The following is a 25,534-nucleotide window of genomic DNA, read 5'->3' as shown; positions in this document are numbered from 1 at the left end:
TTTCTCTCTCATCGCTAAAGTTCAAGTTCTGCTTTATTTGGCACAGAGCAGACATTAAGTGTTGTGTGCAAAACTGTAACAAGTTCAAAAAATAAAATAGTATGGATGATCTTTGCTGCAGTTTTCACTGTCCACCATCCTTCACTAGCTCCTACAGTCAAAGACCTTGCAGTTCCCACAGTAGACAGTAATGTTGGTCAGGATTCTCTCAGTGGTGTCTCTGTACAACCTGCTGAGGACGGGTGGAGGGAGGTTCAGTCAGTTGAGGGGTAAAGTGGAGACACTGCAGTGCTATCACATGTGAGGTCCAGCAGAGTGTGATCTGCATCTCTCCACAGCACATGTCCCTCTGAGGTCGAGGTCCATCTCCTACCTTTGGTCTCATGTTTATCTTTTAACATTCTTTGTTAAATCTTTATTTATGTTTTATCTTTTGTGACATTCAAATAAACAAGATAAACAACTAGACAGACAAAGATGACACAGCAAACTGAGTGCTTCAAATGCATTTATTCTGAAAAATAAAAAATCTCAGAGCCCACAGATTACAAATAGAGACTGTGTACAAATAGAACGTTTTATGATTACATGAAATCAGGAGGAACATTTAAGGTATGGAGAGTTCATTATGAACAGAGTCTTTGATAATCTGGTGTTTGAGACATCATCAGGTGTGGTCAAATGTCCTTCATAATATATTTAAGGTTTCTATTCGCTGTTTTGATTTACTCAAGATGAAAGCTTTAGGAGCAAACATGGCAAGAAAGGGTCTGCAGTGCTCGAGTAAATGGGATTCCTCCCTGCTTCAACAGGTATGTACTGTGGACACATCACAGCTCACATCTATGAATTCTTCTGTGGTACCTTGATGGTCACCTGACAACACAGACAGTAATTATAAACTACTTAATATTTCATGAGTCTAACTTTAAACATTCAATTCAGATCTGTAACAAGCTTTTGTCAACATTGAGGCAACATCCATGTGATGACACCTTTATTTGAATGTTTAACTTGGATTTTTTTTTTTTAAAGAAAACCAAAACAATCCTATAAGGTGGGCTTAATACAAGAAGTCTGATCTCATTTAAACTAATCTGAGGATCTGAAAATGTCCACAGCAGTACTGACCCAGAATAAACTGGAACCAAACTTCCTCATTAAGTTCAGAAATGTACTTTTCAACCTAATGTGGCAGCCCATTGACTCAAAACTTAAACTTCCCCAGAAAAGTGGGCCATTTTAGCCCCCAGTCTGCACATTAGTTTTATTCTGAGCATAAGCATCCTGATATTCTACAGGATTGCTAACTGTGTTCACTGATTGTAAGAGGAACGTATTACAGCTGAGGACAATTGATGATTACTAAACAGAATTCTATATTTTAGCAAGCTAGCATTAGCTTTGCGTACTGACAGGAACACCTATCTACTCCAGATCCTTAGATCTGATTTTTAGTTCTCACCGTTTTGACTTCTGTATAGTTGTCCAGACCGTACTCTCCCAGCTCTCTGCCATTACCTGAAGCCTTGTAACCACCAAACGGAGCCTGAGCCCCAAACACGTCATAACAGTTAATCCTGCAGAGGAACGAACACGAACACACACACACACACACACACACACACAAAGAATAAACTCAATGATGTAAAACATAACTGTGGTGGTATATGTACTTATTGTAAAGCTTATGGCATGACCTGAAAAGTAGGTTATATCTCATATCTCACATAACACCCCTCAATACACATAAGGAAAAGTGACAAGGAACATCCTTTATTACAAGATACAGTTAATTCCTATGTTTTAATTAAGATCTATGTATATAGAGAGCCATGACAACAGACAGGCTTTCTCCTCTAAGAAGTGAAGTGAAGTGCAGCGCACTGACTTCATATATCAGAGGTAAGTTGATTATTAGCTACTGAGGCAGCATTAATCATGAGAAAGTAATTCTTCCTGGAAAGAGATAAGCAGGACTGTAAACTGGGCCACACCACTTCACCTGTCCACCCTGGCTGAACTGTGGAGAGTCTGATGCTGTTGTGACACTTCATAGTTAAATAATGTTTAACAAAGAAGAAAAAAAAAACCTATGTGAGCTACAACAGTTCGGTGACGTGGACTCACAGATCAAGTGGTGTGGCCCAGTTTGCAGACCAGGTTATTGCTTGATTTACATGATTAATGACTGATTAAAATGTTGTGTATTTAATTCATGAAACTAATAATTAACAGATGTTGCCTTGCTAACTAATAATCAAGAGAGGGAATATATGGAGGGAACTAATTAATTAAAACAAGGGAATGAATTATATCTTGTGAGTATAAAATAGTATTTGAAAGGCTCAGTGTAGTAGAACATGGCCTCCTTATATACATATTTTTCTCTCTGTGGTGACTGCGGTCCTCCATCTTCCTCTCCATCTGTCTGATTGTACCAGAACAGCATTAGAGGGACTTCACTGATCTGATCTGATTTGTAATGGAGTTTTTCCAACTGTATATTGTCATTGTAAAACTCTGTCTACTTGTGTCATATAAGCCCAGACCTGACCCATGTCAATGGTGAGTAAAATGTGAAATCACAGCCGGCAAAGCTGCACAAACTGGAATTACCTTCACGTGGTTGTATGGTTCCACCAACCAGTCCAGTCGCAGTAAATTAACCTGTGAATTTCTGAGCTATGGCAAAAATGGTTTTTGTGAGTTCACAATAACCTTGACCTTTGACTACCAAACTCTAATCAGGTCATCCTGGAGTCCAAGTAAACATTTGTTGATGAGAAAGGGAAAGAAGGTCATCCTGAAAACATGATGCCTGCAGCCACAGCTGAGGTGCACAGAGGTGCAACAAAATCCTGTGTTGTAAAATACTTCATTTATTCCTGTAAATATTCATGAGAGAACCTTTGGGTTATCCATGAATATCTGCAGCTGACAGACTAACCTTTGTGATGGAATTGACCGGGAAAAGAAGTGGAGATATAAACCATCTCTCCCTTCCATCACCATGGGGAACGTGAGGTCGCTGTCTAATAAGATGGACGAGCTGGCGGGCTTGGTGAGGACTCAGCGGGTGTATCGTGAGAGCAGCGTGCTGTGTTTCACGGAGACGTGGCTCCACAAGGACATCCCGGACTCTAACGGCTTTCAGACTGTTCGGGCAGACAGGAGTCACCGTGAGTGTGGCAAGAGGAAAGGTGGGGGACTTGCTATTCTTATTAACAACAAGTGGTGTCATCCCGGTCATGTTACTGTGAAGGAGCGTGTATGCAGCCCGGACATTGAACTGCTTGCCGTGAGTCTCCGGCCATATTATCTGCCACGAGAGCTCTCACACGTGATCATTCTGGTTGTTTACATTCCTCCGTCGGAAAATGCGGCACTCGCGGATGACGCCATCCACACCGTCGTCGCGAGTCTCCAGACACGGCACCCCGACGCATTCATCGCGATATCTGGGGACTTCAATCACACCACTCTGGCTACTACACTGCCCACCTTCAACCGGTTTGTGGACTGTCCCACCAGGGAAAACAAGACACTGGACCTACTGTATGCCAATGTTAAGGAGGCTTACAGCTCCACTGCTCTTCCTCCACTTGGAAGATCAGACCACAACCTCATCCACCTGCAGCCTCTGTATAAGCCCCAAGTCCAGTGGCTTCCTGTGACCACCAGGACTGTGTGGAGATGGTCACAGGAGACTGATGAAGCTTTGCAGGGCTGCTTTGAACTTACAAACTGGGAGCTGCTCTGTGATTCGCATGGAGAGGACCATGATGATCTCACAGACTGCATAACAGGGTACATCAACTTCTGTGTGGACAGTGTTGTCCCTAAAGTGACTGTACGCTGTTTCCCCAACAACAAGCCATGGGTCACCAGAGACATCAAGGTCCTGCTAAATGAGAAGAAGAGGGCCTTCAGAGATGGGGACAGGGAGCAGATGAGGCAGGTTCAGAGGGAGCTTAAAGTGAGGATCCAACAGGGTAAAGACAACTACAGGAGGAAGCTGGAGCACAAACTCCAGCAGAACAACTTGAAGGATGTGTGGAGTGTCATGAGGAGCATCACTGGCTACAGACAATCTGGCAGCCAGACAATAGGGGGTGGCGCTGAACGAGCCAACCAGCTGAATCTGTTTTTCAATAGATTTGATGAGAGGGCTCCAGACTACCCCTCCGCCAGCTCCTCTACAATCATTCGCCTCCAAACCTCCAACCCTGCTGTCCCCCCTCCCCCTCAGTTCTCTCCGGACTATGCCCTACCTGTTCGCCCCCCACCCCCACCACCTCCCCCCACCCCCATTAACACACACGGCACACAGACCTTCACCACAGAGCAGGTGAGGAAGGAGCTGTGCAGACTCCGCCCAGGCAAGGCAGCAGGTCCTGATGGTGTCAGCCCAAGGGTTATCAAAACATGCGCAGCCCAACCCAGTGGAGTCCTGCAGCACATCTTCAACCTTAGCCTGAGTCTGGAGAGGGTCCCTGTGCTGTGGAAGACATCCTGCCTGGTTCCTGTACCGACTACAGACCGGTGGCACTGACATCCCATCTGATGAAGTACCTGGAGAGGCTGGTCCTGTCACTTCTTCGGCCCCTGGTCAGCTCATCACTGGACCCTCTTCAGTTTGCCTACCAGCCGAAACTAGGAGTGGAGGATGCCATCATCTTCCTGCTCCACCATGCAGGCGCCCACCTGGACAGACCGGGTAGCACCGTGAGGATCATGTTCTTTGACTTCTCCAGTGCTTTCAACACCATCCGGCCTGCCCTGCTGGGGAGCAAGCTGAAGGCGATGCAGGTGGACCCTCCCCTGGTCTCCTGGATTATGGACTATTTGATGGGTCGACCACAGTACGTCAGACTGCAGGACGGTGTGTCCGACACTGTGGTCAGCAGCACTGGCGCTCCACAGGGAACTGTTCTTTCCCCCTTTCTGTTCACCCTGTACACCTCAGACTTTCAATTCCACTCTGATTCCTGCCACCTGCAGAAGTTCGTGGACGACTCTGCAATTGTTGGCTGCATCAGTGAGGGGAATGAGGAGGAGTACAGGGGCGTTGTGGACTCCTTCGTCGAGTGGTGTGGAACTAACCATCTGCATCTCAACACCACCAAGACAAAGGAGCTGGTGGTGGATTTCCGTAGGAGGAAATCTGCCCCCATACCCATTTTCATCAATGGTGTGACTGTGGATGTTGTCTCAGATTACAAATACCTTGGAGTACACCTGGACAACAAACTGGACTGGGCCAAGAACACCGAGGCTGTTTACAAGAAGGGCCAGAGTCGGCTCAGGTCATTCAATGTATGTAACATCATGCTGAGGATTCTGTGAATATTCTCATTCATCCAGGTCATAGTTATCCAAAGAAAGGTTTAATCGAAAGCAACTGGACTTAGTTATAGTCTGGAAGACATTTCACCTCTCATCCAAGAGGCTTCATCAGTTCGTGTTCGCATCTGACCAGGCTGGAACTGGTCCAACTGATTTTTTGGTGTGGAGACCCAAGTATTTAACCTCTGTGGGGGGCTTTCACCAGACCGATGATGTCATGGCTCTTTTGTGTTCCATGTGTCAACGACAGTTGTTAGGTTGAAAGTCGTTGGTAGAAACCAATAGTTTCAGCTTCGTTAGTGTCCCATTGTGTTGTAACGACAGTCGTTGGAGTCACATGAGGCGAGTCACATGTGAAAGGTTGTTTTTCCTAGAGGCCAAATTGTTAAGTCTCCTGGGAAGGGATGAAAGGGCGGCATTGTATATTAGAGATAGGTGGTGTCTTAGACCTCCTCCTCGGTTTAGAGATGGTTTCTCTACTTTAACATAGATGGCTTCTTTTACTCCTCTTTCAAACCATCTGTCCTCTCTGTCCAGGATGTGGACCTTGTTGTCCTCAAAGGAATGGGTTTTCTCCTTTAAATGTAGATAGACAGCAGAGGCACCTCTGTATTGCAACTGGTGCACAGCAATTTCCCTCGGGATAAATAAAGTTTCTTGAATCTTGAATTTTGCATGCTTTGTATAACAATGAATTTATCTTATACACTTGATGTAATTAGTGTGTAGCTTTAGTTGTACTGTTTTACTCATCAAGGATGACCTGATGAACTTACTGTTATATTCCCACCGTAAATACCTCTATAGAGATTAAACATTTTGGTGCATGCTACCTTGCCAGTCTTGTTTTTTTGACTCTCTACAGGCAGACCGGGAAATTTCCCATAACACCTTTGCACAGTAATGATCTCAGCAATAACACTCTTACCAGACTGTGCCAGCACGGAGCCCATTGGAGACATAGTTGGCTTTATCAATGTCCTTAGTAAACACAGCGGCTGCCAGACCATACTTAGTATCGTTTGCTCTCGTCACCACCTCCTCCAGTGATTTAAACTTCAGGATCTGCATCACTGGACCAAAGATCTGCAGGAGAAAACAAAAAAGACGAATCACCTGAAATCAGCTCTATGAATAATTCACATCAGACATACATGCAAACCATTCAACAAACAATCACTTCACCTTTTACATTCCCTTCTCAGGAACCAAACAAAGAACAAGATGAATACAGTGGACATCAACAGGGGAAACAGTTAGAGACAGAAACACCTGATCAGCAAATGTAACGTGTTCTGAGGATGTTAAACTTCTATGCTACTGTTGAAAGAGATCATACAGTGATATGATCCCTCATTCTGACCAAGCACTAAATATTTCATCCACCATTCATGTAGTGAACACAGATTCTTACTGGTGCCACAAGAAGTGAAATGTGTTTGACCATAAAATGACATCAGAGCTGGTATTTATCAACCATCACTCCTGATTCCACAATACTCTCACATTTTTATGACATTTTTCTTCCCACCTTTAGGACCAGAATTGAGAGTGTTTTATCAGGAGATGAGTCTCATCTCCTCACACATGCTGTCCCTGCAGAAACTGTTGCTGAACTGAATCGCAACAGGTTAAATATTTATACAGGTTTTTATATATTATCATGTTTTGTTTGTTGGCTATTTCAAACAACTATAGGACTATGGCCTAACATGTGAGAAAAGAGGATGCACTGTAAAAATCTGTGCTCATATTGTCCTGGTGCATTTGTGACTGACTGTGTGACATTACAGAAACACAGAAACAGTCTTTTTTCACGAGTTAACAGACAATGTGGTTGAAAGAAGAAGTGGACGGTGGAAGAGAGGATTCATGTTCTTGGCAGAGACACCACAGCGCACACAGGGCTTACAACATGTGCAAGATACAGCTCTATAATGAGATGGATGGGGCTGATTTCTCACAGCCTCAGTGTAACTACCCACTATTTTAAATTACTTAAGAGGCTACATATTTTCTACATTTGTTTTTGAAGCTGAGTGAGTGGCTTTGTTGATCGTGTTAAATAATTAATTAACATAATGTTATTATAAGATCTAAGTCCCCAAACCCCACCCACACACACACACTGTCACAGACTCTAATCCTAATATAGTATTTGTTTTTTGCTTTTACTCTTACTTCTACTTTCTATCTGTCTTTGTTTACTATCTGTTTTTAGCACCAATACACCAAGACAAATTCCTTGTAAGTGCAAACTTACTTGGCAATAAAGTCTGATTCTGATAATAGGCGGCATGGTGATGCAGTGGTTAGCACTGTCGTCTCACTGCAAGAAGGTTCCTGGGTTCGCACCTGGGGTTTTTCTGTGAGGAGTTTCCATGTTCTCCCTGTGCCTGTGTGGGTTCTCTCTGGGTTCTCCAGCTTCCTCCCACAGTCCACAGACATGCAGGTTAATTGGTGACTCTAAATTTCCCGTAGGTGTGAATGTGAATGTGAATAGTTGTCTGTCTATGTGTTGGCCCTGTGATGGACTGGTGATCTGTACAGGGTGTACCTCGCCTCTCGCCCAATGTCAGTTGGGATAGGTTCCAGCACCCCAGGAGGAGCCCCATGACCTCTGACCTCTCTCATTAATAAGGTGTTTTTCCTGTGAGCTAACCAGTCAGAGGGACCCTGCTATTGACTGCACTGCCATCAGCTTGAATGTTTTCAATATACTTCTGAGACATTAAATGCATTTAGAAAAAGAAAAAGTGAAAAAGTTCAATATTTTTTGTCATTTCATTCAGAAAGTGGAAATTGTACATATTCTAGACTCATTACATGTAAACTAAAATGTTTCAAGCATTTTTTAATTTTAATTACGGTCTACAGCTAAGAAAAACTGAAAATAACGTGTCTAAAAATATTAGAATCTCTCATTTTGAAGAAACAAGTTTTTAAAAAAATCATTATTTATGCAGTATAAATACCATGAATCTCTCAGTCTGCTTCAGTACACATAACCACAATCATGGGGAAGACTTAACAGCTGTCCAGAAGACTCTCATTGACACCCTCCACAAGGAGGGTAAGTGGCTGTTTGCAGAGTGCTGTATCAACAGGGATGACCGCAGCCTTGAGAAGATTGTCAAGCAAGGTTGATTCAAGAACTTGGGCCAGGTTCACAAGGAGTGGACTGAAGCTGGAGTCAGTGCATCAAGAGCCACAAGACACAGACGTGTCCAGAAAATGGGCTACAAGTGTTGCATTCCTGGTCCACTGTGTTTTATCAGGTCCAAAGTCAATGCAGCTGTCTACCAAAAGATCTTAGAGCACTTCATGTTTCCGTTTGCTGAAGAGCTTTATGGAGATGCTGATTTCCCTTTTCTAGCAGGACTTGGTACCTGCCCACAATGCCAATACTACCTGTAACTGGTTTGTTGATGGTATTACTGTGCTTGATTGGCCAGCCAACTCGCCTGACCTGAACCCCATATAGAATCTATGGGGTATTGTCAAGAGGAGGATGAGACACCAGACCCAACAATACAGATGAGCTGAAGGCCACTATCAAAGTAACCTGGGCTTCCATAACACCTCAGCAGTGCCACAGGCTGATCGCCTCCATGCCATGCCGCACTGATGCAGCAATCCGTGCAAAAGGAGCCCCAGCCAAGCATAAATGAACTGTTCAGAAGTTTGACATTTCTGCTTTATAAATCCTTTTTTTGATTGATCTTATGAAATATTCTAATATTTTGAGATACTGTATTTTTGATTTTCAGGAGCTATAAGCCATAATCATCAAAATGAAAACAAAAAAGGCTTGACATATTTCACTTTGTGTGTAATGAACCTAGAATATATGAAAGTTACATTTTACTAAGTTACACAATTCTAGACAAAAATGAACTTTTCCATTGTATTCTAATTTTTTGAGATGCACCTGTATATAACAAGATTAATATGATATATATACAGTATATAAGAACATGTACTGGATTTTATTGCATTTTATTTTATTTTTATTTTTTGCCATTTTAAATGCTACGAGCTTACCTCCTCCCTGGCAATGGTCATGTTGTCCTGGACATCTCCAAACACAGTAGGCTGGATGAAGTATCCTCTGTCTGCGGCCACTCCTCCTCCACACATGAGCTTGGCTCCTTCTCTCTTCCCACTGCTGATGTAACCCAGAATCTTGTTGAACTGCTCCTGATCGACCTGAGCCAGTAATCACAGAGGGAGCAGCATCAAGTGTGTGTGACTTTACTCACTTCAGGAGTCCAAGCATTGCACATGCTCCTCATCACATGATTATGTTTACTGTTTAAATTAATGATAGATAAAATGATCATGTGAAAGGGACAGCTGATAGTGATACAAAGAACTCTGCAGCTTCCTTCAGCTCTATGAAGCTTTTTGGCCTTTTTTAGTTAATATTCTATGTATTCTATATGTGTGAAGGGAGGTATATGTATAAACATGTATGTGTGTACATATATACACACACTGAGCAGCTCCAACATTAAACCACTGACAGATGAAGTGAATAACAATGATCATCTGGTTACAATACAGTGATCTGCTGGGATGATCCAGAGCAAGTCAGATCCATGGAGGCCCCACTCTGCAAGCCACAGGACCCAGAGGATCCACTACCAATGTCCCAGTGCAAAACACAATGGGACACAGGAGGTCCTGTGTCCATACCCTGACAATCAGAGCTATTATGACAACATGAGGGAACAGGTGGTTTTAATGTTGTGGCTGATCAGTGTAGATTACTCCTCTGTTTTGCTCTTTCTTTTCTTGCTTTGAATGTTTTTCCACCTTTTTAATTGCTGTGTGCTCCTAAAAATTATTAGTCAATATTCAGTTAATTAAATAGTTTGATGATAGTGTTAGGATGTATAATTAATTTGGGGGTAGACTCTGCTCTTTAAAAGAAGAAGGATAATAATGGATTACTTTAGGGTGGGTATGTGTTGTAAATAAGTGAGTGACAGTGTGTGAGGAGTGTGTGTGTTACCTGAGGTCCCTGTTCAGTCTTTAAGTCAAAAGGGTTTCCCACCACTCGTCTCTTAGCTCGCTCAACACTGCGCTCCACAAACTCATCGTAGATGTCTGCCTGGACGTAGGTTCGAGAGCCAGCGCAGCAACACTGGCCTTGGTTGAAAAACAGAGCAAAGTGGGACTGCTCCACTGCATCCTCCACTGAGTGAAGAAAGGGCAATGACAACCTTAGCTTTCATAGGACAAGTCTAAAACAACAAGACTAAAATACTCACACCACAGTCAGTCTGCCACACATCACACACAGCCGTGCCCTTTACATGAAATGTATTCTATTTTATCAGTCAACAATCACTGCTAGTTATATGACAGCAATATTCCTCCACAATGCAGAAACTGAATTGTTGTTAAATTGCCAAATACAGAGGTAAACAGGTAAACATTTGAGAAACACTTTTTTACATTTTAATAAAAAGGCCAGACTTTGTCAGGAGTAATTATTAAGCCCTATTGAGCTTACAGGGGCTCCTAGTGAAGTCGCCTGCTTTGCCTGGATGATAATCCAGCCTATAGTAGAATGTGGCAGCTAAATCTGTGAACATACAACCACAGACAGAATACATACTGTTGGCATCAGACAGGATGATATTAGGGCTCTTTCCTCCCAGCTCCAGGGTGACTTTCTTCAGGTTACTGCTGCCTGAAGCCTGCTGGATCAGATGACCCACCTGACAGACACAGAGTGACAGAGATGGTGACGCCTTCATTTCACCTGAACTTATTTTTTTGATGGAGAAGTTAGTAAAAAAAACTTTGAATTTCTGTTTGTCTTGTGGATTACAACACTGCATGCTCACCCTCTCTCAATGAGGGTGAGCATACAAAGAAGATAATGAGTTAAGTGTTAAGATCCTCAGGCAGTGGTGCCCTCCCAGAAAAAGCTGTGTCCCCTTTGGTGCTCAACCCTGCTTTAGGAACAAGTGAAACTGGAGGTTTCTGCCTGAGGACCTCAGACTGCAGCAGGCTGGTGAAGGGAGAGTAATTCAGAAATGTAAGATGGGGCTAAGCCATGCCATTCTCATGAGTAATGAGAACATGTCTGAACAACTCTGTCAAGCTGCATGGAGACTGTGAGTGAACCTTTTATCTTTCTACATTCTACGCTTCTCTGAGAAGTCAGAAATGAATCCAGCATAACATTCAACCACTAAAACAAATGTTTCTGTTCAGGAATGCAAGTAAATAACTATAATTTGACATCTTAATCAAGAAATAATAATGTGCTTTACTTATTTCAGTTTTTTGTAAAACAGTACATTTGAAACTTCATGGATAACAATAATAGTTCTATTTTAGCATTAAATTAAATTATCATTTTGGTTTAAGAGCTTCTACTTCCTGGTGTATTAACCATTACAGAAACATAAAAAATGATTTTGGTAATTACCAATGCTGTTAATTTAGGGCATAAACCTTACATTGGGTGGTGGTCTAATAAATTTGTTAAGCCCTGTATATAGTGTATCCATGCATTTACAGAGTCTATTTACAAACACTATGACAGTGTCTGTGGATAAAAAAAAATATCAAAAGGTAACCAATATGCACAACAGAGGGCCCCAGTATAAAACATCCTCTCAAGTACAGGCATGTGTGCATGTACACCTGAGGAGCCAGGAAGACTGTAAAAACAAGACTAATAAATACCTAAACAAACAAACAAAAACATAACAACACTATGCGTTAGAGAGTCTACATCTCCCACACAGAACTTTATATAATAATTTAAAGCTGCTCAAATTAAGATGGAGACTTGGCACTGTAATGTAGTATCCATTATTTTATTTCAGACTGAATGTGCTGAAGCGCAGAGCCTGAACAACAAAAATGTGGAGCTGTCCAAATACTGGTCTGGACTGTATATTCCCTATAGATGAAGAAACTGTAACTTTAAATAACACAGAAGTTAATCAGTTCTGTTAAAACTGAATTCCACAGGGTACCTTTAAGTTCAGCAGTATTTACATTTACACTACTGTTTTTTCTCCTCTCCTGTGCTGCTTTAGCTTTACTGTTTGGGGTTATTGTCTTGCTGGTGAATAAAATCTTCTCCGATGTTGCAGTTGCAATTACAATTTTTTGTCTTAGTTTTATTATGTATACAGAATGTGACTATCCTGCAAACAAGTACAAAGACAAAAAATGAGAGTGTTATCCTACCTCTGTGGATCCAGTGAAGGCCACCTTGTCAACATCCATGTGCTTTGCGATGGCAGCACCAGCCGATGGGCCCATGCCTGGCAGGATGTTCACAACACCTTCAGGGAAACCCACCTGGAAAAAGAACCAAAACAGCACAAAGAGAAGGAACTTTTGACTGAACATTTACAACAGCCTGATGATCTCACATATATGAGGATAATAAAAGGTTCAGTATTAATAAGCCTGAGGAGCCAGGCTAAACAGAACCATTTTATTTTATTAGCATTTCCTTAATGAACAGGAAGCCAAAGTGTCTTTACACTGATGTAGTCTGATGTTCCCTCCACATAAAAAAGCAAAGACAGCACAACAGTTTGAGTTAGAAGAAACATTCTGATATTTCTCCTCCTTAGGGAAGGAAAGGAACATCTGTCATGCGTCAGAATGCAGAACTTACTACTTTCACCCAGTGAGTATTTCATTATTTAAATACTGTATTCATGTTCCTTTGTGTTGCATTTATGATAAATAATATTTTACTGGTAAAGTTACATTAAGTGATGGAGTGTAAATGAGGAAAAAAGAAACCAAAAGGTACCTCTTTAATCAAGCTGGCTACATAGAGAGCTGTGAGTGGAGTCTGCTCTGCAACTTTCATCACCACAGTGTTACCAGTCGCAAGGGCAGGGCCGAGTTTCCACGCCTGCATCAACAGAGGGAAGTTCCACTGCAGAGAGGAGAGAGGGAGGAGCGAGGCATGGGGAGTGAGGGCATAGTCACATTACTGACTGTGTGTGTGTGTTTCCTGTTTCACTGTGATATCCAGCTGCTCTGCTTCTATCAAGCTACACCACTCATATACACACACTTCTATCTTTGCCTGTGAACTGGATGGTGTCCCAGACCCTCTGGTTTAGAATGACATGACCCTCTGTGACCCCTTCTTCTTCTCTTCCATCTGTGCTCTGGTGTTTCTTGTTGACATTCCCAAACAATAAGCCTGTCTAACATGTGAAGACTTGTAAGTACCCTCCAATTCAGTGGCAAAATGAGGGCACAGCTACACTGTACAAGGAAGGAAGAAATGATTGTAAACCAGACTGGGTTTGTCTCATCCCACATTTTCATATACTGCAGAAGTACAGTGCACTGTGACACTGAGAAAAGAAGCTTGAAGTTGGAGGAAAAGGCATATACAGTGTATACTGTATATACATTACTACAGTCCAGTACAGACATTATTCTAAAGTGAGCAACAGTCTTCCAACAAGCAGAAAAGAAACATGATTTGTTTCAACACAGAAATCTAATTTTAACCTTGAGTTTGAATTTCAGGTCGGTTATCTAGGTAGATACTATAATATTTGTGACACTGCATCATCAAAATCAGTTCAGATCCAACTGTAACTTTGCAATGGCCAGATTAGATCTCCCTCTGTGTGTATGTGATAAAACTTGTCAAAGCCTTGAGTAGTCCTTCAGTAAATAAGAAAAAAACACAGTTTGACCATTTATCATCTTCTCCCTGCACACCTCCACACCCCACCTCCCTCACCGGTATGATCTGTCCACAGACTCCAATGGGCTCATGCCTGGTGTAGCAGAAATAATCTCCATCAATGGGGATGGTCTTTCCCTCCCATTTGTCAGCCCAGCCTGCGTAGTACCTGAACACAACAGTGCAAAACCTGTGCTTACAACAACATCCACCTAGACTGAGGCAGCACAAGGCATCTGTCTGCTTCACTGTAGCACAAACAAGCTTTAAAATGCCATAAACCTGAGCTGAGTGTTTGTTACCTGAGACACTTCACCACATTGGGCAGATCAACAGTGTAGGCGACAGCATATGGCTTCCCATTGTCAAGAGTCTCCAGCTCCTGTGACAACACTATGTCAGTTTTGTATGCACTGCAATTTTACATGTACAACATTATGGGATATGACATATTTCTGGATATCATAGGTAATACGCAAAATATACACTCAAGCAATGCATCTGGTTTGTCCAATGTTATTGTGATGTCCATATCAAATAAATTAATAAACAAAAAAATCTGAACATCACTGTAAGTAGTAAAACAATATCACACAAATAAAGGCAGACCTGTCTTTCCCACATGCTGTTTGACAGTGTCCTGACATATAATAATGACTCACGGCAAGATAGGTAGAGTCTCTCTCAATCGCATCAGCCAGTCGGTTGAGCAGCAGGCCGCGATGAGAGGCGTCCATCCGTCGCCATGGTGACCCCAGCCTGAAGGCATTATGTGCTGCTTTCACTGCCTTGTCTACATCTGCCTGGAAATATTAACATCATAGGACATTAACTTGGTGGTTTGAAATGAATACTCCCCTGAAAATGTATCATATGTTGGAGAGGTGTAGGTTAGAGACAAGTGGAGTGAAATCTACCAGGGATTCTACTGGTGACCAAGAGTCAAAAATTAAACTGTATCAAAAGTATAATCCACTTCTCCTCTGTTGATTTATGCGTCAGTGTCCATCCAGAACACAGCTAAAGACTAACTCTGTGTCATGCTACCATTGCCTCATGAAGCTCTAATGGAAGCAGAACATTCGGTGATTTCCATAAGAAAGAAGAACTGCTTGCAACATACAGATGAACAACAGAGAACTGCAAGACAAGAAATCTGTTTCTTAGCAGGAAAATTTTCCCCAGCGGATATTTGTGTGGGAGCTTATTCAATGAGCAAGAATTAGGTTTGTAACAGCTGCCGTCTAACACACACAGCTGTTTGGCACTGTAAGACGATGATGATGATGATGATGGTCAACATTTCAACTTAGAAAAATAGGTCACTCAAATTAAGTGGGGCTGACGTTAGGTAGACTGTGTTAAACCTGTTAAAACTACAATAGAACCTTCTTTATTGCAAACTCACTCGACAAACATTTAAACTGCTATTCAATTTCAGTTTGATGTTATTTTCCCGTTTCAGTGAAAGTTATACCCACAAATGCTGCCTACCTTCACTGGAATATAAACCAATGAGAAGTGAATGCATCAGAGTGTCTGTTCACCTCATCAGCCTCTGCAACTTGACAGATAACTTCACCGGTTGCTGGGTTGATGGTGGGGAAAGTTTTCCCACTCACTGCGTCCTGCCACTGGTTGTTGATAAACAGCTGAAACATACAAATATATATATTTACACCAAAACAAACACATCATTCACTGCTACAGAAAAACCTCATTGGAGATACCATATGACAGTCTGAATTTCATTTTGTCATGAAATTGAAAAAAAAAGACTAAACAAGAAATGACATAGTTCCTTATCTGTTTAAGGAGGTAAACCTCATTTGTCTGTGTAATGTGCTACTGTGATGTTTTTTGTAACTGTAAGTCTGACCTCTTGCCACATAAGGGAGTGTGGGGCAGTGTTGGATTTGCCACTCCTGTGGTTTCTCAACTTTTCCTTTTCTGTTATGATTAGAGAGCTCAGACGTAGTCAGGTTTACTCATGTGGGTGCAAAGAAATTCTGACAATGTATGTGAATAGGAAAGGTATTGATCCTGCAAAATTAGCAAAAGAAACCGGACTTATCTGCATGGTGAGATACCACTACAGGTAATTGAGAGAATATGTCTTTTACAATTCTAATTCAGGTGAACCGACCCTTTCAGCTTCATACATGCACAAAAATCCTTATGGTGAAAAACAAATAAAACTTTGTATACCATAATTATTGCTCTGGGGTCATTACAAATGGTGGAAGAGCAGGTCTAACCTTTCTTTCATTACCACCACTGAGGTGCTCTTGAGCAAGGCCTGAACCCTAAACTGTTCCTGCAGCTACTCAGTGGCCAACACACCAAAGTGCGGACTGTTGTACTGAACAGCTGCTGGTGTGAATGTGAGGACACGTGTATTAAAGAACACTGTTCTCATAGAGATTTTCTTGGATAAGCAATGGTTATACATAGGGCTGCACAATATATCAACAATGTTATCGTTATCGCGATATCAACATGCGCAATATGCATATCGCAGAGACTGCTTGAACTGCAATAAATTGCATATTTGCACGTGGTCTGCATTCACACTCTACTGGTTGATATGTTTGGCCAATCAGATGGAGCCATTCTGCCCTAAACTCCCGCCCCCCTGTGTAGATGCTATGAAGTGCATGGAGCATTGGGTAGTGAGCAGACTACACTTGACTTTTTTCTGACAGTCAACATGTCCGTTCATATTAAGGAATTCCGGCCATATGGAACAACTACCGGACATAAACAGCCATATATATATGGAATCGGTGTAGTATTGATCAACAGGACACCGGACACCGTCAATAGCTGCTGCAAAGAAAACAAACGCTGCACTTGTCTGCATCAAAGTAAGTCGAAAATAAGTTATCCTTTCAATTGTCAACATATTTTTATACCTCACACAACAGACTATTAATTGGCAGGTTTTTCACCGGACATTTTGACTGGTGATGTTTTCACCTGCCGGTCAACAACGCATGATACTGGTGTTGGACTTGCTAAACATTTATATTATTTTTTGTGTCAGCATGTTTCAGGTTGTTGACTGCAGGTGATGTTGAAACTAACACGCATTTTCTGGTGATGTATATGTGTTTTTCAGCAAAGTCTTCAATATCTCTTCACGCTTTACAAGCATAGACTGTATATAAAGATGGACGTAGCCTCCGTGACGTCACTCATAGGATTCTGAGGAGCAGTTTTGAAGCTCAAAGTTGGGCAGCACGGTCATCGCACAAAGAGGTGGAGCTGTGCGCAGGCAAAATGACACCTGACTCCTTAAACACGCCCATGTAGCTCGCAGCTGCCAAGTTAGCTAAGGTTAAGGAGGTAGGCTACATGCTACTCTGCGGTGCTAGCTGGCTATTGTCTTGCTCCTCCGGAATGGTACCAGTTGTCTCTGTGTATGTTACTTGAAGTAAGTCAACCTGAGACTTAACAACAAAACTTGGTATGATGATTTATCTGTAAATTATCATTTTTATGCAAAAATTAAAAAATGTAACTTAACGAACAATTTTAAGCATGAAGTTCGTTCACTTAAGTGAATGAACTTAAGATATTCGCAACTTTTCTTGCTAATACCAGCTTTTATAGCCATAATTATTATTGCTGATCCTTCTTAAGCTTATTAAGGAATTAAACCAGACATTAGAAAATCTGTAGCTCAATTTTCGGGATGCGTTTGTGCAAACAGTGCACATATTCATAGTTTTGACACTGATAGAAACCTACGGGTAAACTTCTGTGTACTGCTCTAAACACTGCTATGAGAGATTACCTGAAATATGACTGTTGAGAAAGAAAGGCACTTTCATATTTATTACAGCATGTTTATTTCTTTCAGTACATAGGTCGTTGTTGAGGCCATTGCCTGTGATGCCTCCATCACACCTGCCACACACAGGATAAACTGTAAGTACCAGTCTTGGCTTCTTGACTTCAGACAGCTGATGTTACATCATCATCTATATTTTAAGGTATTGCACTCTTGCTCCATTTTATGCAACACATGTGGATAAATAAAATCGTCAACATGAAAAACATGAAACATGAAAAAATAAGCCAGCCTTTACAGTGAATTTCTAGTCCAGTGTGGTGCTCCGTGCTCCAGAGACCTTTGGAGGCAACATCAGTGTGCTGCAGGCCTGAGGTGGACTGTGGTGGAAAGGCCATCTCCCCTTTCACTCAGTCTGTTGATTGTTTTTTTTTGTTTTTTGTTTTTTGACTAAATGTATTTCTATTTTGTAGAGAACATTGAAAACACCAATACTGAAAGTTTCCATATTTATTTATATTTTGACTTAAGTACACTATACATGGAAAAGATGTGTAACAGCTGCAACAGTAATTATAATGATAGATAGGAACCCAGTGTCAGAATTTTTCTTCTTTGCCGTTGGAGAAAGAGAAAATGGTGAGCACAGTGGTGTCCTTCAGGCACATCCTTCCCCAATAAAAAGAAACAAAAAATATCACATTATTGAGAATTGTTATTCATAAGGGGTTTGTGTGTTTAAGTTCTGTAGATATTTAGCTTTGTATTAGAATGTGGTTTTCATTATGGCAATGTACTACCAAGACAATAATTTCACCTAAACAGTGACAGCACAGAGCAAGCTGGGCCCTAACCTTAAAATGTCTGCTTGGTAGTAACATGGTGGACCTTTATTTTCTAACCTCACTCAGACACCTTATCACCTAAAATAACACTTCTCTATTATTCTTTTGACTTTGGAGCATATCAGCTTAAAAACTCTGTCTAAGCTGCTAGTTAACAAGCTAAATTTACAAGCTATATCATTAAGGCTGACACTGATACCTGCTAATAACTGCTAACATTTATATAACACAATACCAGAATTTCACTCACCGGAAAAACTGGAGTACGGGCTCTGTGACAGTCTGTTTACCACACAGGAAGCCAAAGCATTTGTCCGATACTTGGATGATAAAATCCCTGAAAGGTACCCACACCACCAGGCACACAGCCAAGAAGTCAGGGTCAATGACTTGGAATAGCTGAGGTGCCGCCTAGCAGACAGCTAGCGGTTAGCTAGCTCTGAGCAGCTAGCCAACTGTGGCGGCACCCAGCTGTCACTCAAAGTGGCCACGCCCCCATTTATTCAGAACTTAAAGCATTAGAATAGAATGCCCTTTATTGTCATGATACTAAAAGTACAAGAAGATTGGAGAGCTTCTCCTTTTCAGTGCAAACATACAAAATATGCAGAAACAAAATATATAAAAAAAGATATAAAAAACAGTGCAACTCTATATACAATGAGGTATAAGTGTGAATGTGAATGTATTGCACAGGTGTGTTGTATAGCACAGGACGGTTGTACAGTTAAATAATTAAATATTAAAGTGCACAGAGTGAGGCATATTGCACAGTCTATGTTATGTTGATGGCTCTTGGGAAGAAACTGTTTTCAGTCCGTTTGTCCTGGCTTTGATGCACCTGTAGCGCCTGCCAGAGGGCAACAGGTCAAACAGCTGGGAACTAGGATGTGAGCTGTCTTTGATGATGTTCTGAGCTCTGCTGAGACACAGGGTGGTGTAGATGTCCGTCAGGGAGGGGAGAGGGCAGCCAACAATCCTCTGTGCTGCTTTGACCGTCCTCTGAGCCTCGCTTTGTCTGCCTAAGTGCAACTTCCGTACCAGATGGAAACACAGTACGTCAGCAGGTTCTCAATGGATGAGCGGTAGAAGGCCAGCAGCAGCTTCCTGTCTAGGTTATCTTCCTGAGGACTCTCAGGAAGTGTAGTCCAGGAGAGGTCATCGGAGATCTGGACTCCCACGAACCTGAATGTGTGGACCCTCTCCACACACTCACCGTTGATGTAGAGGGGGCAGGTCAGTTCTATTCCTCCTGAAGTCTATGATGATCTCCTTTGTTTTTGTGATGTTCAGTCCCAGGTTGTTGTCTGTACACCAGGTCGTTAGTTTCTGGACCTCCTCTCTGTAGGCTGTCTCGTCTCCCTTTGAGATCAGTCCTACCACTGTGGTGTCATCAGTGTGCGGGTGGAGGAGAGGTGGGGGCCAAGTGTCACAGTCTGGGGTCTGTTGGTCAGAAAGTCCTTGATCCAGGTACATGTGAGAGGGGGGAGGCCCAAAGTGACCAGTTTGGTGGTCAGGATATCCGGGATGATTGTGTTGAATGCCGAGCTGTAATCCACAAAGAGCATCCTGGCATAGCTCTGCTGTTGCTCTAGGTGGCTCAGCACAGCATGCAGAGCAATGGTGATGACGTCCTCTGTGGATCTGTTTGCCCGGTATGCGAACTGATGGGGGTCAAGTGTGGATTGGAGACAGTCTTTGATGTGCTGGAGAACCAGTCTCTCAAAGCACTTTGTAATTACAGGTGTGAGGGCAACAGGGCGGTAGTCATTAAGGCTGATTGTGGGTGACTTTTTTGGTACTGGGATTATTGTGGTGGATTTCAGGCAGGAGGGGATGACTGCTTAGGCCAGGGAGACATTGAAGATCCTGCAGAAGATGCGGGACAGCTGGGGGCACATGCTCTGAGCACCTTGCCAGGTACTCCGTCTGGGCCAGCAGCCTTCCTGGGGTTCACTGTAAGGAGCCCACGCCTCACATCATGTTCCTCTACAGTGGGTGGGGGGTTGCTGGAACCTGGTGGGGGTGGGGGCAGGGTGAAGCAGATGAGTGTCGCTGCGATGATTCAAAACGAGCAAAGAAGCAGTTGAGCTCCTCTGCCAGCGACACGCTCAGGTCTCCTGTTGTTACATCACAGCCTCTGTATTTGGTGATGCTCTGGAGACCCTGCCACACGTCCCATGGTCTGTTGCTGGTGAGGTGGGACTCTATCCTCCCCTTATAGTCCACTTTGGCTTTTTTAATTCCTTTTTTCAGGTCAGCTCAAGCCACACTGTAAAGGGCTCACCTGACCTGAAGGCAGTGTTGTGGGCCTTGAGGAGTGAGCGGACCTGGCTGGTCATCCAGGGTTTCTGGTTTGGAAAAACCCGGATGTTTTTTTTCACAGACGCAGGTCCCATGCAGAACTTGATATAGTCCAATACAGTCTCTGTGAATGTTTCCAGGTCCTGATGCTCAAAGAAGTCCCAGTCTGTGTGTTGGAAGCAGTCCTGTAGTTCACTGAGTGCAGTCTCAGGCCAAGTTGTAACAGTTTTTGTGGTAGGCCTGGATCTGCATCTGAGGGGGGTGTATGCAGGGGTGAGCAGCAGGGAGAGATGGTCTGACTGGCCTGACGGTGGGGGAGGGGTATGGCTCTGTAACCGTGCTTTATGTTAGAGTACACATGGTCGAGGGTGTTTCCTCCTCTTGTTGGGCATTTGACGTGCTGGTGGAACTTCGGGAGTACAGTCTTTAAGTTGGTCTTATTAAAGTCCCCCGCTATAATGTGAATGCCATCAGGGTGGGCCCGCTGCTGTTCGTTTATGGCATTCAGCAGGAGAGAGCGCGCCGTGTTAGTGTCAGCGTCTGGTGGGATGTAAACATCAGTGACAATCACTACAGTTAGCTCTCTTGGGAGAAAATAGGGGCTCTCACAGACATGTACTCAATGTCGGAGGAACAGTGCTTCTCTGTGATCACGCTGTTGTTGCACCAGTCCTCATGCAAATAAATACAGAGCCCCCCACCTCTGCTCTTACCAGAGTCCTCAGTCCGATCCCAGCTGTGCAGAGAGCAGCCAGCTAGCTGCATGCTAGCATCAGGGATCCTCGGGTTTAGCCAGGTCTCCATAATGATGAGAATGCAGCAGTCTTGAATGTAGCAATTTCCCGCAAGTTGTAGTTCCAGGTTGTCCATTTTGTGGGTGATGGATCTGGTGTTGGTGAGATAGAGGCTCAGCAGAGGTGGTTTGTGTGGCTGGTTCCTTAGCTTTAGCAGGAGGCTGGACCTGCGGCCCCGCTTCTGCTTCCGCTCCCTCCACCACCTGCACAGCCTTCCAAACCAGACAACAATCCACGGGGAACCCGGCAGTCTCTGTAGCTTGTCTGGGATATTGTGGTTATGGTGAAAGTCTCTTGAAACTGATATTTTGCATTGGTCCACAAGGTCCTGACGGGTGTAGTGGTGGATTACTGAGGCGGACGTAGACAGAATCCACAAACAGACATAGATAAAAAGCAAAAAAGAACACTGAAAGGGAGAGCCGTGAGCCGCTGCATCTGCGCGCACCGCCATCTTGAGACAAGTCTGTGATTAAAATAATTTAAACGGATGAGTTATAAAAAAAATTCACCCCCTGTACAGTGGTGTACGACGGGGGAAATTGGCTACAGAGACCAAAACCGTTTTTTGTACCAGGCTGTAAACATGTTTATTTATACTGTAAAGTTGGGCATTTTAACATGGGAGTCTATGGGGATTGACTTGCTTTTGGAGCCAGCCTCAAGTGGCCATCTGCGGAACTGCAGTTTTTGGCACTTAGTGTTGGCTTAATTTTTCAGACCCAAGGCCTGTACTACGAAGCGAGGTTACTGGCTTATCAGGGTAACTTCAGGAGTAACTTAGTGACGTCAGGTGTAACTTCTCGATTAATCCATACTACGAAAGGTGGATAGGTTCACCCAGGGTCTGCTGCCATGGTAATTTATACTGCATCTTTAAACTGCTCCGAGCAGTTTCTGTTCGTGGTTAACTCTGTGTTACTGGTGTTACTTCTACCTAAGTCCTAAGTCCATCAATATTGACACAACGACTGAGAAAGGCTGACTCCGTAGGACGGGTCAGTAGTAGCTGTGAAACACCTGTTTGGCATATGCCGGCTAACGTGTTGTTTTGCTAGCAAGGTGTCAAGGAATGGCATGTTATCTTTTCTGACGTGCACATCAGTCTGATAGAGTACTGTAGCTATGGTAACACAATCACAATGCTGGGTGGGCTAACAGTTTACCAAACATGCTGTCTGCTTACAGTGGTAGGCAAGCAGAAAGTGCATAATAATTATTCTCATAAGCACTTGTTTATTGTTGGGATTTTCCACTCTTCAAGGGTCAGATAGCAGAGTGCTGCACAGGCTTTGACCCCCATGAGAACAGTGCCTCACACAAGTTGTGTGCAAAGAGGCAGAGAGCAGAAAAAGAACCATTTTCTTCATTAAGAGTTTCAATTTTTTTATTGGTATTAGCCAATTTAAAAGTAATGTTCCCAGGCCAGTGGTTACAGTGGAGGGGCCAGTGATCTTGAAAGGATATAACTTAAAGTCATCCCCTGTAATGCATTTCATTTTTTCAGTGTCAGCAAAGCCTACTCACTGTTCAATTCATTTCAAAGCAGAAAGACATTAACACTGTATACTGAGGTTTTTGTTAATTACAAGTCATGTCGTTATTGCAATATTGAACAATAATATCACATATAGCAAGTTTTCCTAATATTGTGCAGGCCTAGTTAAAAACAATATACACATAAAATTATTCATCAATAGTGTGAATGGTCTCTATATGTCAGCCCAGATCACCAGTGATAAACTGGTGATCAGGTGTCACCAGTGATAAACTGGTGATCTGTCCAGGGTGTACCCACTTCTCACCCAGTGTCAGCTGGGATTGGCCCCATCCTCCCCATGATCCTTATGGGTAAGTGGTCTAGATAATGGATGGATGCCTATATCTCCTACGATGTATTTCTTCACATTGACCAATAGGACGACACCATGGCATAACCATGGTGTTTGGGATATACCACCATTTGTTAGGTCGGCATGCTTTTGACAGCCCTTGACAGTGCATTTACAATTTCTTGACCCTCCACCCCGACAACACACAAGAACATGAACGATGATAGGTCGGGGTGTTGCCTAATCATATTTGAGAACTAGACCAAACTGTGCAGTTGTGCACCCTGATCATTTAATGGCATGTTATCACCATGTGTTAGACTGACAGTGGCCATTTGGAAAATTTGAACACATTACCCCACCCTAAACTACAACAAGAAGCATCCCTTCGGTGCCATATATGGTCAAGAACATTTTGAGCCCAACAGCACAGTGGTTGCTGTGGAATAAAGAGCAGAGATAAAGCAGGTACACTCTGCAGACTGAGGCTGATGCTCTGCTACATCAGCTCTAGTTAAAGGTTTCATCAAGCACCTTCACAAGTTGTTGGGTCGAAAACATCATGGTATGGTTACACACATTAGTGTCATCAACATCACATGTCCAGGGTTTTAGTGTGGAATGGTTTTTGACTGGACCTCAATCTCTCTGACAGATCTATAATCATCATGATGTGTAAATAATTTGATTCTGCTGGCTGAGTGTAACATCCTTTTGCACACAAACTCAGACATTCCTCTGCAGCCTTCTTTTGGCACAGATTGGCACAATCCCATCACTAATGTTAGCTCAGCAGCCCTCATTACTGTGAGACAATGTTTAAAGATTTTGTCACGTAGGCGTAGATGGCCTGGGTTGTTTATTTGTTCAACCAATCTACTTATCAGACTGCTGGTTTATTTTATTTGTAAAACACCAAGTGCTAAATATGAGCCTGCAGCAGTCAAACAGAGCTGTTGTCTTAACATTACTATTAAAATGAAATGTAATGTTTGCAGTGAAATTAAATGAAGCTCAGGCAGCAGCGTTAGAGGCAGAACAGCAGGGACCACCCAGATCCAGATGGTCTGGGCTTTACCCCAGACCCAGATTCCCCTGGTTCCAGGTGAGACTGCAGTGAACTGTCACATGTCGACTGCACACTGAAGTCAAATCCAAGTGAGAACGCGGAAGTTACAGGTGTTATGGGAGAGCAGCGCACGTGCCTGTGAAGGGGCACAGTCAGTAAACGCCACAGACTGACAGGTCCAGTTCATACAAGAATTAGGATCACGAGGACGCGCTGTCAATCATTAATCTTACATAACCTCAGCCCACCATGTGAAACTGATCTCTTCCTGGGAGAGTTTCTCTGCAGGAGTTAATCTGGAGTGTATAGTATGGAGTCTCTCCCACGCTGCAGCCTGACCCCTCACAGACCTGGCACCTCCTGACATTAGCAGGGACTGGGTAAACAGAAAGTAGGCAGTCTGGATCCTGGACCTTAGCTCTTATCTCGCACGTTTTTCAAAGCAAAGCAAACCTTTAAACTTCTCTCCAACAAACAGTTCCAGTCAGAGGAGAGCAGCAGCGAAGCGTGGCCCCTCACTGACACTTCCACCGTGCTCTAACAGTCTGACCATGGCTCCACTCACACACACTTGTTGATTACGCAGTTGGCCCATGTCCAACATCACGCCATGTACTCTCAGCTAACCCTGCTCTTACCTTGTTGTAGTGGACTTCGGGCTGGATGTTGGGGGCTGGGATGGCGGCAGCAGAGTAGTGACACACCGACAGCCGGCTCAGTCCGGGAAGGGCCCGAGAAAACACAGTACGGAGCATGATGCTTCTTCCGGCACGTCCAACACCGAAGAGACTGTGTGTGTAGTCCAGGCCGAGGATTAACCGACTTAATGCGCAGCTCCGGGGTG

At 43.2% G+C, this 25,534-nt stretch overlaps 1 protein-coding gene across 1 annotated transcript; it reads right to left on the bottom strand.

Moving 5' to 3' along the window:
* Positions 1-491: 491 nt before the first annotated feature.
* On the bottom strand, positions 492-25,534 carry LOC108886103 (aldehyde dehydrogenase 2 family member). Its single transcript, XM_018680751.1, has 13 exons — positions 25,329-25,534; positions 15,598-15,702; positions 14,713-14,853; positions 14,353-14,432; positions 14,108-14,219; positions 13,151-13,279; positions 12,571-12,684; positions 10,976-11,078; positions 10,367-10,551; positions 9,394-9,558; positions 6,278-6,435; positions 1,466-1,580; positions 492-876 (listed from the first exon to the last, which is right to left on the bottom strand). Exons 1-13 carry the CDS (start codon positions 25,443-25,445, stop codon positions 844-846), a joined length of 1,557 nt encoding a protein of 518 aa, XP_018536267.1. The 5' UTR covers positions 25,446-25,534; the 3' UTR covers positions 492-843.

Source organism: Lates calcarifer, linkage group LG15, assembly GCF_001640805.2.
Source record: "Lates calcarifer isolate ASB-BC8 linkage group LG15, TLL_Latcal_v3, whole genome shotgun sequence".
Lineage (NCBI taxonomy): Eukaryota > Metazoa > Chordata > Actinopteri > Centropomidae > Lates > Lates calcarifer.
Note: the sequence above shows the minus strand (reverse complement) of the source record. Positions and strands in the feature narration are given on the sequence as shown.